The 16079-nt window shown below is 53.4% G+C and overlaps 1 protein-coding gene across 2 annotated transcripts in view; it reads right to left on the bottom strand.

Annotated features, from left to right (window-relative positions):
- PRRX1 (paired related homeobox 1) overlaps positions 1-16079 on the bottom strand; it is a 44582-nt gene that overhangs the window by 25654 nt on the left and 2849 nt on the right. Inside the window, exon 2 of one of the 2 annotated variants that reach the window (XM_087732296.1) lies at positions 15313-15542. In XM_087732296.1, coding sequence (XP_087588422.1) covers positions 15313-15529 — 217 coding nt within the window. In that variant the 5' untranslated portion in view covers positions 15530-15542. Of the gene's footprint in view, positions 1-15312; positions 15834-16079 lie in introns of those variants that run through there. The other variant, XM_087732295.1, reaches the window with a different exon arrangement.

Below are 16079 nucleotides of genomic sequence, written 5' to 3' on the forward strand. Positions count from 1 at the left end.
GAGCCAGGCATCCGGAGAGGAGACTGTGTCCTTGGATGGGCTGCTCTGGGCACCGAACGCCTCGGAGGTGCCTTCCAAAAGGGCGGCCCAGCTTCCCCAGCTGGTTTCAACTGGCTTTCTGGAGAAATTGCTTACAATGCGACATGCTCTTTGCCTCTGATCTCCCCGGCTGTTTTTGAGTTGTTGGCCAATTTCGACTACAATTTGACAATTTGAACAGGAACTGTGAAGATAACTCGGCTCCTACAATCTTCTTGAAAACCCGGTGGCTCAGTAAAAGGAAAGAGGTGTTACTAATGCTGGCGAGAGACCAGGCAGCCGGGCGAGCCCAAGCTCTTACAAGACACTCGAGAATCCAGACCAGAGCACATCGCTGCTCTGCCAAAGCGAGGGGAAACGCCAGCAGAGCTCAGCCCCGATTCCTCCATGGACATCCCAACCTGGAGGTGCACAGCGGCAGGAGCATCATCGCCAACGGCTGCCTCCTTCGCATCACAGCCCCTCGCCTTCCTCAGCGAGGCCAGAGCTGGAAGAGGCTGGAGCTCAGGAGGGGCAGCCCGAGCCCCAGGTTTCAGTACGGCTGTGTCCGTCTTTCTAACTATTAAACCGGGAGAAAGCGGAGACCAAGGCGGCGGGGAGCGCAGCACCGACCGCATCCGTGTGCCCTGCGCAGCGAGGGCGAGCAGCCCACGCTCCTGCAGGACCCCGGCCACGCCACACCATCCACCCCCCGTGTTTCCCTCCCCTTTCCCGCTGCCACGGCCCTATCTGTGGGCTCGGACCAGTAGATGGCACCAGAATAACAGAAAAGCCCCTCCGGTTCTGCCCTCCGCATCTCCCCAAATCTTTCCGCAGCATCAACCCCCAAACACGACTGGCAGCAACCAGCGGCTCTCAGCTCTCTAGTTTAAAAGCCTGTTTGGAGCTGACCTGGAACAGGACTTCTAAAAGTTTTAGCAAACAAATTCAGGAGAAGGGGAAAAATAAAATCAAAGTGGTTTCTTTCCATGTCGAGGTTTATAAAATCTACTTTTTCCCCTCAACATAGATGCTGCTTTTACATGAAAAATAGAATCAAAGTATTTACCCAAAGCATCTGCTTTCTCTGTAATTACTTTAATTTGGACGAGGTTTCCCCCCCTCCAGCTAGAACCGACAGAAATGTCCTGCCTGCTGCAGTTGAGCAGAATCTGTATTTCTCAATGTAGAAGCAATTCACCCGAGAAGTGCCTGGCTATATTTTTAGGTAGGAAGATGCCCTTCTCTTTGGCCGTTGCGACTGCCGACATTATTAAAGGAAAGTCTAGTACTTCTTCTCAAGCAGCTTCTGCTATTAGCTAATGACAACATCCTTGACCCCGGTGGGTTGAGCATCCTCTCAACACTCGCAAAACAAGCAACAGGACCAGCTTGGGTTGGGGTGGACATTTCCCCCCTGGGAGGTACCTGCCTCTCTCTTGCACGCCATGTGTGCAAGAATTTTCCTCTTTACAGAGAGTCTGCCCTAAAGCAGGATTAACAGGCAGGGAACAGCCTGCAACAGAATCCAGCCACATCATGGCCAGTTTAGGATGACCCTACTCACATCCATGCCTGATTGCAGCAGTGGACAGCTGTCTTTTCAGAAGAAGGACTTGGGTGAAGACGATGGTGGTCTCCAGTGACGTTCGCTGCAGCGGACAGGACTCCCCCCGTTCCGGCTCCGCTGCAAAGCATGACGAGGTGTACCTGAGCACTGCACAGTGATGCCGAACACCCTGGAGCCGCAGCCATGGCTCTGCCTGGGGGCGGTTTAATGCGCTCACGGAGGTGCCAGGATTTTTTCAGAAGCTTGAATCCTGCCCAGAGTCAATCTGGGACAAATTCAGAGACCTTCTGACTTTTCACACCTGGGACTGAGTTTTGAACGTGGCTCAGACCAGCAAAGTTTTAAGAGGAGTTTGATTATTTTGATCCTTTCCCCCCATCCCCATGATTAATCATACCGAAGCAAAGTGCAATTCCTCCAATTGTTTGCCAAACCATTTCTCGGCACATTTTTTACTTAACAGCCCTTCTAGGAATGGATCACATTTGGAAACCTCTGCGCCTCCATCCTCCTTGGCTAACGGTGTGTGCATGAGCACGTGGCCACAAGCACTGAGCATCAGTGCTGGGAAATGCCCAGCCTGCTGGGGTGGAGGAAGGCTCCCGTCCCCGTGGGCTCAACAGCAGAGCAGAGGGCCAGCCATGAGGGCTTCGTGCTACGAACACTCCCGGGAGAGCCGCCTTTCTGTGGCTCTTTGGCCATTCCTGGTTTCAGGGGGCTCCTCCCCGGCTGATGACACGCAAACGCAAAATGGAGTGCAGACACAGGAGGCAAAAGATGGCTCTGACCATCGTGGCCCACCCTATCGATTTGGAGCCCCTCTGTCCTGTGAGGATGCTGAGCATGTTTATCCCCCTCCCCACCATTGATTAGATTTGCAGCTCTCCCTGCTTTCCTCATTTTACCCGAAGCCAGCAGCATTGCAATTACAAGAGACACCGTTCACATAGACTCTCAACCTGGCCAGAAATACCAGAAATCTCATGCAACAGCCTGTTTTCTTCAGAGACGCAGTAAACTCAGAAGAGGTCCTGAAATACGAGAGCACGTTGGGCTATTTCCATGGCTGATGTTGGCCCTTCGTAGCTCTGCAGAGGCTTTCCTATCTCTGCTATTCCTAACAATGGGATTCTGCAGAGGGGATTGTCCTATAAATGAGCGTGGCAGCTGGTTCACATAAGGGCCCGAGTTATGATCAGAGATGAGGACATTGCTTTTCTTTTGTGTTTCTCGCTATGTTTTGGTTCAAACCTGTAAACAGACTCGCACTGAGTGGATCTGCATTCTCCATCTGGTCCTGTGATCCAATTTCCTGGCAGGAATATCCCTGACATCGAATTGTGCAGGAATGCTGCAGCGCGTCCATCCGTCCCACGGCCAGAGCCGAGCTCTTCAGTTTGCCGGTTTCTGTGCAAGACCCAGCCATGGCGAGACTAGCCCTGCTAGTGAGACCAATAACTCACGGCTGACAAAAGCAGCTCTTCCAAAACGGCTTCCAGACATTCATGGATGGAGAAGCCAACACTCTCCTTCATAGTTATTTCTAGTGATTACATCGCATCTCACAGTTAAAAAATGCATGTTTTCTACCTCCTTTGAATGCACGTCTGGCTTTTGCTCCCAGCCACTGGCTCTTGTTCTACCTTTCTCTAATGGATTAAAGAGGGAAAAAAAAAAAAAAAAGACCTCTTCCTAGAGAGTCATGGAAACGGGGATTCAAATCCATCATCACAAGTGTCTGGAATGACTCTCAGCATTGCACGGCCTGAGAGGGACAGTGATACGTCACACAAGCAAAAGTGCTCCCACTTGGAGCGGAGACCGGGGAAGCAGAGCAGAGAGCAGGGCCTTCTGACAAAGCCTGGAGAGCAGCGCCACGGGTGTAGCAAGAGGGGCTGGGGGAAGGGGGATCCCAGCACCACTGCCAGTGAGAAAATCAGGATTCAGCACTCCGCTCTCCACGGAGCGCTCTGACACTCTGAGAACAAGGCGTCCTCTTCACTTCCTTGCTGTAACCTCCTCCAGGCACAGACTATCTCTGGCTGGAGGAGCACACGGCTTTCACAAAGGCAGACACGAACCTGCCTAGATTGATGATGGGCAGCTTTTTGGGCCAGTTTTCCTGCTAATCACAGCCTAGTCTGTCTTTTCAATCACACCAGCTACTTCCAGCCCACAATGCCCAAGCCAAAAGGCATGTCTAGGAAACGTGTTGTCTGGTTTCCCAGCAGTGGGTCACCCCCAGTGAGCGTGTCCCTTCCCCATCCGTGTGCTTTCCCTCAGCTGGATGGGTCCCTCTTGCCCCAGAGGCACCCCAGTTGAACACAGCACAACAACCTGCTTGGAAAGCAGGAGGAAATTGGAGGCAGCACCTTTGTGCTGGCCAGGACAGATGAAACACAGGGTTGAACACACAGGCACATTCCCACTGAAGTCATGCAGCCACTGAAACCTGAGGGAAGGACTCCCTTCCCAAGGCAGGATGAGCTCTACACTGTTTATTCCTTTACATGTTTGTCTCCATCAGATGTGTGCTTGGCATCTCCAGAGCATCCTCACACCACCTCTTCCAGGGCTTCCCTATCCTCGCTAGACCTGGATTTCCCTACTGCCTGCCTCACACCTCCCTTGCTGCAACAGAAGTAGGTGGGCTTCGAGATCAGTTTATATCCTCCTATTTTTGAGCTTAAGCACCTCTTCTTTCCTCTTAAACTGGATGCTGGAGCTCTCCTTACTGCTTTCCTTCTCTGGACTTTTTTTGACTCAGTTCGCATCTTCCTTGACACCCAGCTTGGCCAAACGGAGCCCACCTGGAGCCCTCTCCGTGGCTGAGCACGAGAGGACGCTCCACAAGCGAGGCAGAACTACAGGAGATGCTGGGCGTGAAAAACATCTGCCTCCCCTCATAAAGACGCAGCACTTTGCTTTGAGCACGAGAGCTGGTTCACGGCCAGGTGAGCAGATTTGCAAAGGGCACAGAGCCACAGCGCTCCAGCATAGGCTACTTACACCGAATTCACCCCCCTTTATGCAGGCAGCAGGTTGACACCAGCGGCTCCTGTGCTGCCCTCCTTACAGGGCACCACACCGAAACGTGCTGGGCTGTGACATGGGGGAGATCTGCTCTGTAAGCTCATCAGAGGAGTGAGAGCAGCCACTTCCCCCAGCAAGCCCAATTTTCCCACTGGGAATCACTGGTGGAGACGAGAGGGATCCATCCCATCGGGCGCCCGTGACTGGACCTTGCAGCGACTGGTCCTCCCATGGAGGACCAGCTCTCCTGCAGCTGGAGGGCTTGGCCAGTGGTGGGGCATTCAGAGGAAGGTTTAGCACCAAAATGGGTCTTTAGCAAGCGACGTGGGGTTCTTAATTCTCCGGGCCCCTCGTTTTCCTAAGGGGAATGCCTCAGAAAACCCTGGGGGGGAGGAGGAATTTACAGTTCCCTTCCAAAAACCAGTCTTTGTTTGTTTGATCGTTTTTTTAAATGATCGAGTAACTTGTGAATACATTTTCTGATGATTCCCACATCCTCCCAGCTGGAGAACGGCTCATGAACAGACTCCAAACTCTGTAAATGAGCTTGTTAGTCATAAGTCTTCAAACAGGCTTGATAAACAACTTTCAGCCTGCAGGATATTCATCAACCATTCTGTCTGCCTGGTCTCCTGACACTAATTTATTATTTACAATGAGAGATTCCTCTCCTAAATCACAGGTGATTGTTTCTTTTTACTGATTAACTGATTTTTTTTTTTTAAAGGAGAAACAATGAAAAACAAATCACAAACAAGCAATGCGTCTCAAGCACTTATTCCTGAGCAATTCCCCTAGTTTCCATGCGATGTATCAGCAGTTGTCCAAATGAAACAAACTGTAAGTAAAGATCTTCTTGGCCAAACCTTCAAGACCAGGCAATAGCCAAGGAAAAAGAGCACGACCATCCCAACCAGCCACTGGGAATTCCAGTGCCTGCCACCAAACGCTCCAGGGACCCTCCAGCTGACCGGCATGTGCCGCTCTTTGCATCTTTTGGGTTTGTGGAGAGCCCAAGCATCTCAAGATTTTCCGGAGATCCAAGTCTGCATGGAAAAACCTGCCACTGAAAACTGTTTCACCCCATGGACAGGTTCATGTGGGAAACACAACTTGCCCCGAGGGCATGGGGTGCACTCAGGTGCACCTGAGCAGAAGGCGAGTTCCCTGCAGGAACAAATTTGCTGGAAGTTGCTCCAGTTCATGGAAGGGGATGTTCTCAACGCTAATGAGTTAATTAACATGGAAAGTGGTCGATTCCAGAGACAGAGGCAGATGAAATAGCAATTTGCTGGGGGCGATGCAGAGGGAGGAGAATCTTCCCGGGTCGCTGTTAAAGCCAAACTCTTATATAACACGCATCCATCCAGCAGATTTCAAAGCTCGTAATTAGGGGCCAGGATCATACCCAGTTATATGGGCAGGAAAACTGAGGGATGGCGAGGTGAACTTGGCCAAGTTATGGCAACAAGTATACAGAAAAAAAGACCTCGAGACTCTGTGGCTAAGACACTAAGGCATTTTGGAGCAATAAAAGACAGACTAGGTCATCCTACTGGGCCATGTCTACTGACGTTTGGAGGAAAAAAAGCCCCACCGTTGCAATTTAGATTTTGGGTGCAAGCCTTTCTGGGCAGGCTGCTCCCAGCAGCAGCAAACACCGTACCCCACAGACCCTGCCCTGCGGTATCCCCAAGCGGAGTGGCCCAACACTGCCTGGGGAACATACGGAGCACACAAATGCCCTCCCCGGCAGGCTGCCTTGTGTGTGTGCATAAAATTCAGACCTGGGTTTTCACCACCACCTTGGCTCCCCATCCTTGATCCACGGAGACCCGTCAGCATTCAGAGTGAAGGCAGCAGGATGCAGAGCTTGGCTCTGGCCTGGGCTTGAAAGCTGTTTTTCTCTCTCACACTGAAAAATCACCAAGACATTTGCTCTGACAACCTCAAGCACTCAAGACCAGACAGGCTGCGCTACCAGCTCGTGTCTAGAGACAGCCTTCCCAGTGCCAAGTGGGAGCAAACACGCTCAGGAAAGAGACACAGGCTTGTCACCAGCTTTCTCCAGCGCTGTCAGCATGGGAGCCATCCATCCCAAGCAGGAACTCGGTGCTGGATTCACAAACCTCCGCTCCATCCAGGGGGAAACGCAACACTGCGCAGGACGCAGAAGGATAACGGGTATGAAGTGTTACCGGCATTTCAAGACACAGGGTGGGGAGAGCACTGTAAAGCTTTACAGGAAACCAACCCAGACTTCGTGGGGACAGAAGCTGCCTGCAGAACCACCGGCAAGGGCAGCCCTTTCTGCAGCACCAGGCCCAGAGCATTAACACGCTGTTTTCACTGTTACGGCTCAGGCACTTTTCCCTATTAAAGTCCAATCCGTCCCTGCAGAGCCCCGACTCTGCTGAGCTGATGCGGAGAAGTGACGGCTCTTTGAAAGCTACAAGCATGATTTTTTTTTTTTTTTTCCCAAATGTGGGTCATATTAGTGACGCTTCCAAAAAAGAGGACGATTTCCAGAAGCACTAAGCAGGTCTTCACGGCTTTGCTGGCACACTGGCTGCAGCTCAGCCCAACTCACCCACCACTCATTCAGCAGCCACAAACACAACAAAACCAAGAGGAAACAGCAGACTGCTAAAGGTCCCCATGGGTTCAAAACCTACCCGACCTTGACTGGTCCAGCAACCACACTGGCTACAAGAGAGGGCTGGAAGCTACTTGGATGCTGCCTTCTGCAGCCACTCACCCTGCTCCATCACCCCCAGGCACCTTGCTTTGTTCCCAGTGCCCCTAGGACTGCTGGTCCCCTTCAGAGCTGGATGCCATTTTCCTTCTCCAAGCCTGCCCACTCAGCAGCTGCTGCTGCCAATTTTTTCTTGCCCCAGACACACAGGGCCACGGATGACTTTGGGTTTACTTTGGTCAAGGAGGCCACGGGAGAAGTTCATCTGCTGGTGGGCTCGGAGCAGGAAGCAATGTCCCCAGCCTGCTGATGAATTCCAGCTCTCGGTGCAAAAGCAGTTTTGCTGCCTGAGCAGCTCATCAAGACGTGGAGAGGGTCCTAGCCAGATACTGAGCGACTCTTTGGACGTTTGCCCTGCCCAGCAGTCTCGCTGACTGGCTGGAGTTTCTCCTGTAGGAAAATTTCTCTAGCCAGAAATGGGGGAAAATTTGGGTGGAATATGAACTGGATGCTGCAATAGGATGTAGTGACTTGTTAACAGCACAGCTGGCTCCCCTCACCCCTCTTCTAACCTTCCCTTCCAGGAACACAAGGCACCAGGACGTCCTGGGCTGCCACCCCAAAGCAAATGTTCACTTCATACGGGCACGACAAATCCAGACTGTCTGGGACAGTGCTTTAAACACCAGCGTAACCTTTTCTCGGCCTCTGGAGGTGAGAGAGGAGCCCAGAAAGCTATGTAAGCTGAAATAGATGCTCACTGGCTTGCTCATCAGGCCTCTCTTCCCAGACTTATCCTTGCAGATGCCAGGCTTTCCATTGCAGGAGGTGGCTCTCAGCTTCGGCACCACTGCTCCCTTCCCTTCCCAACCAGCATCCTCCAGATGTTCTTGTTTGAAAGAAACTTCTCTCAAAATTATACCACCATAGTCCCAGCAGACATGTAGTGCACCTCTGCTGAGCTCCCATCCCTACCTCACAGCATCTTCCAGGGCTACATGGTAGAGGCCAGCTGAGTCCAGCAGAAAGAGTGCAGGAAGGGAAACGGCAGGTTAGGTGCATACCACACGCTTATGCATCAACGCATGAATGACAAATGCGAGCAGGGCCAGCAAATCTAGGTGTAAGAACCGCAGGACTGCCCTAGAGGACCCGTGGACCCCTGGCTGTAAGAGTGCTACAGTCACAACACAGGCTGACAAAGGACCCGTGCCAGGGGGCTGGCGGCACCCGCGTCTATGCATGTGTGAGCTTCCACTGACACAGTCTATAACGCAGAGTCTCCATAGAGACTAGTAAGAGGTTGAATTTATGCTGCATCTCCCCCTCATGGGGAGGCACTGCTAGCATCCTTCTCCATAACCCACTGGATTACCAAAACACCCGCTGGGATTTCACACCCCTTTGAGCTGTCTGCTCTCCCACCAGAGTAGCCAGTGGGTTCAGAAGATACTTCCCATGTGCGGCGACCATACAACAGGTTTTTCTTGGGGGAACCAGACTAAAAACCTATGCTCTGTGCTTCACCAGCCGAGCACAGGTTGAAGCCTTTCTGTGCCCTGCGCGTAAAGCCGCAAGGACAGTTCAAACAGAAAGTCAGATCAGAGCCTTGGACAACAGCTCCTCCAGCCAGGCTGTGATGATTCTTACTTCACATCTCCATAATCCGCCCCGAAATCCAAGCCTCCTTTAGTAAAGGCGAGTAGGGTGGGGAACCAGCAATGCAGTGATTCATCCTCCCCAGAAACAGAGGCCCAAGTCTGGAATATTGTGACACTTGGTAAATACTCGTGATGTACTTCATTATGCAATGGAGGCCCAGCAGGAGCACAGCTCCCTCAGGGCTACTTAATATGGGTTTCAAAAACGATTAAATATATCATAAACAACTTGCAACCAGGAATAAACACCTATAATCCCATCAAGCCATTCTGGGGATGTCAAAAACCATGGGAGCAAACTCAGTTGCACGGGGGACAAAAAAAAAAGAATATATCCTCGAAGGAATTATGATCCTACAGTTCCCTGTCTGCCTTGTCAAACACTCAACTCTCCCAGCCCCTCCTGCTTGTACTCTGTCCATGCTCTTGCTCTTTCTTTCCAGGCTTTCTAGCGTCACATATTTTGATGCATGTTGCACCTTTGCCGAAAGGCAAAAGGATCGTGCTCCTGAATGCAGACAGCAAAACTGTTTCATGCCTGCGCAGAAATATTCCACTGGTCTGAAAAAAAAAAAGTTTTTTGCATGACTCAAGGCTGCTGGTCAAGTGTTTAATACTCATCAATTGGCATACATATAAGCGGTCCATTGAGTTGCATGCAATGACTCGTGTGAGTAAGGACTGCACAAATTAACCCTGAGATAATATTTTCCCATGCGATCACTGCTTTATACATCATCAAAAAGATGGAAAATAGACTGGCTAGTAGTGGAAACTCGGTGCAGATGACAGAAAGCTGATGTTCATTAAAAGTGTTCTAGCAGTTTAGACCAAACCTTTAAGTTTTATGAGAGATTTCAAAATCTAATTTTCATGGAACTGTTTTCATTACAGTAAGGGGAGGGGGAAGTAAAAACCTTCAGCAAAATCTTTTTCAAATTACAAAGTTGGAAGCTTTGTGCAGATGGATTGAAAACACAAATACCATCAGCAAATTATGAGACCATGAGAACCAGGAAGCAAAACTGATTATGATCAAAAAAAGTGAAATTCACAAACAAACAGAAGTCTAGTTTCGCCCGTCAAAAGGCGGGCAGCATGGCCCGCACTCGCAAACTGAGTCAGCTCTCTCCTTCAAATTCACAGGGCTCTTTTTGCTTTGTTAATAACAGCATGTTGTCCATCTTTGTTTGCTTTTTGGTGCCTTTATTTTTATTTTCTTTAAGACTCCAGGTTTGTGACAGAGTTACATTTCCATCTTTTGTCTGCATCCAGAAGCTGTAGAAATTTATGTGAAAAACACAAAATGTTTTTCCACTTAGAGCTGTAGGATTCAGGGATGCAAGAAAAATATCCAACATGCCGAGACAGTTGCCGGAATAACCATGCACCAGCCAGCCTGAGAGCGAAATTAAGTCGATATGCCCAAGGAACATAAATGGAAAGAAGTTAAACTTCTAACAACTGCTCTGTGTTAGTTATCTGCCTGTTATTCAGCCTTTACTCTAGTGAACACCGTTCGCTCCTCCTGCAAGAAGCCTCTAGGATACGCACAGTACAACTGGCACGCGTAAAGTTTACTCCCGCAATAAAAAGTGAGCTGTTGTATTTTTCACGCAGATAACATAAACAAGTGCCTTAAAAACAATATTGATCTGATCCTCAGTTTTTCCACATCAGCTGCTGGAAGGGAAGGATTGGTCCTGGAAAATCTTTCTTGGCAGCACTTGGTAAGGATGCTCACCGCTGCCCGCGGGGTGAAAGGCACCGGCCGGTTTCCCTCTCTCACCCTGTGCAACCTGTGGACATCAGCAGCCAGCTGCTTCCTGCAGGCTCTCCCTCTGCCCACCAGCTGGGCAGGACAGGAGAGGAAGAAGGTAGCTGCTAGATTTAATTAATTTCCCCTGCTTCTCCCCCTCCCCCCTTTTCTATTCTTCGTACATCCCAGGTCTACAGTCTCAGCATCTTCTGGGAATAAGGGCTGTGTTTTACTAACAAAAGAGCCACTTAGTACGTCAAGATAAAGCACAGGTTTGCAAAGAAAACCCTGCAGTTGTCCCTAGTGCTTCCCCTCACGTTCACTCTCCATGGGACTCATGCAGCCCAGAATCGCTTTTCACATTTCAAAGCGGTGGCAGAGTTTTTCCACCTCTTTTTTAAGAAGGCGTATGTTTTCTTGTGAAGGGTGGGGACTGCTGGCAACCTCAGGATCAGCAAAAAACAGAGAAACAATTCAATATTTACACACACACTTTTACTCCTGTGGCAACCTCACTTGTTCAAAAGAGGCAATTAAAGCATAAAGAAGAGCCATGTGGGAGCAGACCAAAGGTCCTTCAGCTCAGGGTCCTGTCTCAGGCTACCAGTAACCACAGCGTCAGAGGGCATAAGCCCAGGCAGCAGCGGAGCGATCCCTGTCCCAGCTCATCCTTCCAGTCCGAGACTCGTGGCTCCCCGAGCCAGACGCTGCCTCCATACACCGCCGTCCTCGGGCCCCTCTCCTCCCTGAATTAGTCTTGTGCTTTTTTGAAACCATTTCTGTTTCTGGTCTCCGTAAAATCCTGTGGCAACGAGACCCATCACCAAACAACGTGCCGGCTGAGAAAGCCCTTCCTCGTCCTCTCAACCCGCTGCCTGAGACAAGGGGGCTGAAGGCAGCAGAGATGCTCTGCTTGACCCAGCCTGAGCAAAGAAACTCGCCTTCTCCCGGCCGCCCCGGCAGGGTTTCTACTTCCTTCGGAAGGAGCAGCAGTGCCGAGGGGTCACGATGCCCACTGAGACAGAAGTCGTGGGGAGCCACAGGCTGCCTGCCCCCCAGCTTGAATCGCGAACCAGCCCTGACAGCCCGATGCAATCTGCCAGCCTGGGAGAGAAGCGCAGCCCCCAAACTGCCATCGCTTTTATACTGGAGAGAAGTTAAAGGACAGTAATAACTCCAATATGCAGAACTCGTGCACGTACTGGACCAAAGCGTGGTTTATTCATTCCTCACAAAAGAAATATAGGCATAAAAATTTTTCTTTTGCTGCTCGTGCTTCCTTTGCATCATTTTACGAGCCATCAACAGTGAGACTCAAACAAACAAACCAAAAAAAAGCAGAGGTCAAAAATGCCATCTTAAAAAAAAAATATATATAAAATAAATAGCTAATAGCTTACCAGCTCTGGATTTGGAGAATTAACACTGCTCAGAGCCATGAGCTCTGGGAACCCATATGCCACCGACAGGTTTCTGCCACCCCGAAGGGCACGGGAGCAATAGCAGCCGATTGCTGGGAAGCTTGGTGGGTCTCCTCTGTTGAGCTGGGACCCGCATTTTCATCCCAGTTTTAGCTGGATCAGCGAAAGCCCTGCTACCAAAGCAAGAGTTGGTTGTAGCTTAACAGGTGGTTTTCCAAAGAGGAGGAACTCGGACTGCAAAGCCTTCCTGGCTAAGCGGCAGAGGCAGGGAGATTTGCTGCGAATTGTAGCAGCTTTTAGGGTATGGTTTTCAGAGCTGCAAGTTGAACTAAAGTCAATGAGAGTGACAGCTTTGCAGCACCACTGAAAAATCAGCTCCTTAATACGCTGACAGTTCTCCCTGTAAATATTACAATCACAGCTACTCCCAGGGATGTTGGGTTTTTTCTTTTTAATAAGAGAAACGTTTTCTCCTGAACCTCTTTCAAATGAACTAGTGGTGAAACAGTTCCTTCAATCTCAAATGTCCAAATAAAACCTTTTGTCATTTCTGTGTCAAACTTTTTCTCTTAATTTTGGATTACAAAAATAGCACCAATAATTTGGCTTTTCACTTCAGTTTGGGACGGAAATCAGTGACGGACTAGCTGACTTTCCTCCAGGTTGGAAGAACATTTTTAATATTCTTGAGACGTTCCACAATTTCTCCAAACGGCTTTTACCTTCTCTCCCTTAGTAACACGGAGAATAACCGAGCCCTGTGTTAGCTTTTCCACTGAACCAGCTCTCATTTTTCACCGAGAAAAGCTCATACCTCCGTTGCACTACCTAGCTCCAGCACGGTCCTTTTCCTGTGTAGATTGCAAAACACTTCACAAAACACATGCGATAGGTGGGGAAACTGAGGCACAGAGACTCATGGGATCTGCTAAACGCATCAATGAAAGAGCCAGAAAGCCCAGATGACAGCTCTGCCCAATAAACCAAGGAGAATTTATCCCCGTGTTTTGTTTTTTTTTTTTTTTGCTTACTTTAGAATACTTTTAAAACTTTCTAATTCACCACAACGGCATTAAAACTTTTACAGCATTCGGAGAACTTCTAATTTATTTCAAGCTGTAGTTTGGTCCCAGCTTGGCAATGCTGGCTGGGAAACACACCCTCGGATTGGGATTTTTGGTCCGTTTCATGGTCTAAAAGCAGGGCGAGTATCGGGGAAACACAGCCCCTCTTTTCCAGGCTGACCAGGCTAGCTTCAGAGAGCTCAGCAGTTGGCAAGGGGCAGCATCAGGAGTAAATCGGCTCCAAATAAAATATGATAAACGAAACCGGGGGGGGGAATAGAAGGAAAAAAAGAGTTGTCTACCTAACTTGTTGGTTAGTATCTCGGGGACTCTCCAGCCGCAGTATTGCGGCGCAGGGAGCCGAACTGGGGGGGGAGCAACGACCACTGCCTTCTCCGCTAAAATATACAGCTTTAGGGTCAGAAATCGCATTTTTCGGGGTCCTGGGAAGGGAAATTTTTTAAGGCAACCTGCCATCGGCGGTCGGTCTGCCAGCCGCGCCCCGGCCCGGCTCTCCGGGAGGGGAGGGAGCCGCTCCGGCCGCCGCGCACCCCTCGCTCCCCTCCCGACCGCGCTCCCGCCACAAACTCGCCTGGGGCTGCTGCTTCCCCGCCCGCAGAAAGCGTCCGGCCGGGGTGAAGCCCGGGGATCCCACCGGTGGTAGCGTAAGGAGCGGCTGCTTTTTGGAAGGCTTCCCCCTTTCCCCAACCCGGTTTCCTTCGGGATACCGAGAAAGCCACGTCGGATCCGGGGGGAAAAAGAGGGCTGGAGGCGGCCGCTGGCGAAAGGCAAAAAAAAAAAAAAAAAAAAAAAAAAACGAAAAGCGAACGAAAATTGCAACTGCTTTTCGGTTTGTTTTTTGGTTTTTTGGTTTTTTGTTTTTTTGTTTTTTTTCTCTCTTCTTTCCTCCTTCGGCCGGCAGCCGCAGGGCAGCCCCCCGGCCCGGGATGGGGGGCTCCCCGGGAAGCCAGCCCGTGTCCGCAGCCGCGGTCCCTGCCACCCCACGGGAGCCACGGCGGGGGCAGCCGCAGCCAGCCCTTACCCACAACGAAAATCGCGGCCAGTCCCTGCGGCCGGGGATATAGATATATAATTTTTTTTAACAGAAAGCAGACGGAGGGTACGGGGCGGTTTGCTGGCCCTGCGCACCCACCTCGCCCCGCTCCGCCGCCGCTCGCCCTTTCTGACAGCGCTGCCCTTGGAAAAGAACAAGCGGCGCTTGGAAAATGCCGCGCAAGCCGGCGCCCGTCCCCGCCGCCCTCCAGCCGCTGGGCTGTTGTTTTACGGCTACTTGCGTTCCCAAGCGAGGACCCGTTAGGACGGGCGGTTCAGAGGCCGGTCTGCGCCCTGCCCTGCCAGGCCCGCACCGGGAGAACCGGGGCTCGGGGAGGAGGGGACCGGCGGCTCCACTTTGCAGCCGCGCACGGCCCCTCGGGCTGTTTGCGAGCGGCGATGCTCCGGGCAGGTCGTCGGGCAACCGTCCGGTCCCCATCCAGACCCCCGAGCAGCTTCCCGGCGTCACGCAAACCCCGGCGCCGGTCCCAGCTCCGACGGGCCGGAGGCACGGACGGACGGACGGATGGAGGGCAGCTCGTCTGCCGCGCCTCGCCCCGTCCAGCCAAGGCCCGTGCTCAGCCCCCCGGCAGGCGACGGCAAAGGGGGCTCAGCCCTCCGGCCCGATGCTGCCCGCGCTGTTCTCCTCCGGGTCCCCCGAAGGGCGACGGAGCGGAGCAGCGCGGCGCGGGACCCGACGAGCGCGGCACGGCGGCCAGGGGCAGCGCGCCGCTCCCCCTTTCCCGGGAGGCGGCTGGGGGAAAACAAGCCTTTTCGCAGGCCGCCGGGAGCCGGCCCCGCCGAGGGCGGGGGGGACGCGGGCACGGCGGGGAAGGCCGGCCCGGGGAGCGGGGCGAGCCGGCCCGGGCAGCGGCCGGCGGCTGCTCCGGCCGCTTCCCCGCGGGAGCCCCCTCGGGGCCGGCACCGGCCGCCGCGGCTACCCCGGCCGCTCCGCCCCGGCGGCGCGGCGCACGTGGAGCGGCCGCAGCAGCCCCTGGCCCCGGGGAGGGATGGGGGGGGGGGTGTCCCCGCACTTACTGTCCTGCTGCGGGGTGTCGCTGCCGCTGGTCAGCCCGGGGGACTCCAACAAGCTCCGGCCGGGCTCTCCGCCGCCCTCGTCCGCCTGGGCGGCCACCATGTCGCCCGCCTCCTCCAGGTCCAGCAGGTGACTCACGGAGAAGTTCTTCTTGGCTTGTAAATTGTCCAGGCCGGCGGGGCCGTCGAGGCGGGCGGGCAGCAGGGCCTGCCTCTCCATGGCGTGGGCATAGCTGGACGCCATGGTGTCGAGCGGGGCTTTTCTGCCCTCGCCCCCCCCGGGCGCCCACCGCCCCCGCTCCCCCCCAGCCGCCGGCCCTTCGAGGGGGGATGCGCAAGGACCGAAGGGGGGGGGGGGGGGAAACGGGACAGGACCCGACGGCGGCGGGAGGGGAAGCCCGAAGGGGAGCGGGCAGGGCCGGGCTTAAAACATGCCGGAGGGGGAGAGGCGGCGCGGCCGGCTCGGGGCGCCGGGGCGGCGGCGCGGGGCACGGGGAGCTGCCGCCGGCCGGGAGGCGCAGGGTGGCTGTGGGGCCGCTGGGGCGGGTGCGCCCCGTCCCTCCGCCTCCGCCGCCGGCGGCTCCCCTCCCTCCGCCCCTGCGCTGCCCTCCCCTCCCCTCCGCCCCGCACTTCAAACGGCGGGGGCGGCTCCGCGGCGCTCCGGCCGCGCCGGGCACCCGGGGGAGGGCGGCCCGCGGGGCCCCGCCGGGACGTGGCACCGGCGCGGCCCCCCCGGGGCGGGGGTGGGCAGCGCCGGCCCCGCCGCGCTC

This window comes from Nipponia nippon, unplaced genomic scaffold (genome assembly GCF_047370975.1).
Source record: "Nipponia nippon isolate SJK-2023a ecotype South Korea unplaced genomic scaffold, ASM4737097v1 scaffold_5, whole genome shotgun sequence".
NCBI classification, from domain to species: Eukaryota; Metazoa; Chordata; class Aves; order Pelecaniformes; family Threskiornithidae; genus Nipponia; species Nipponia nippon.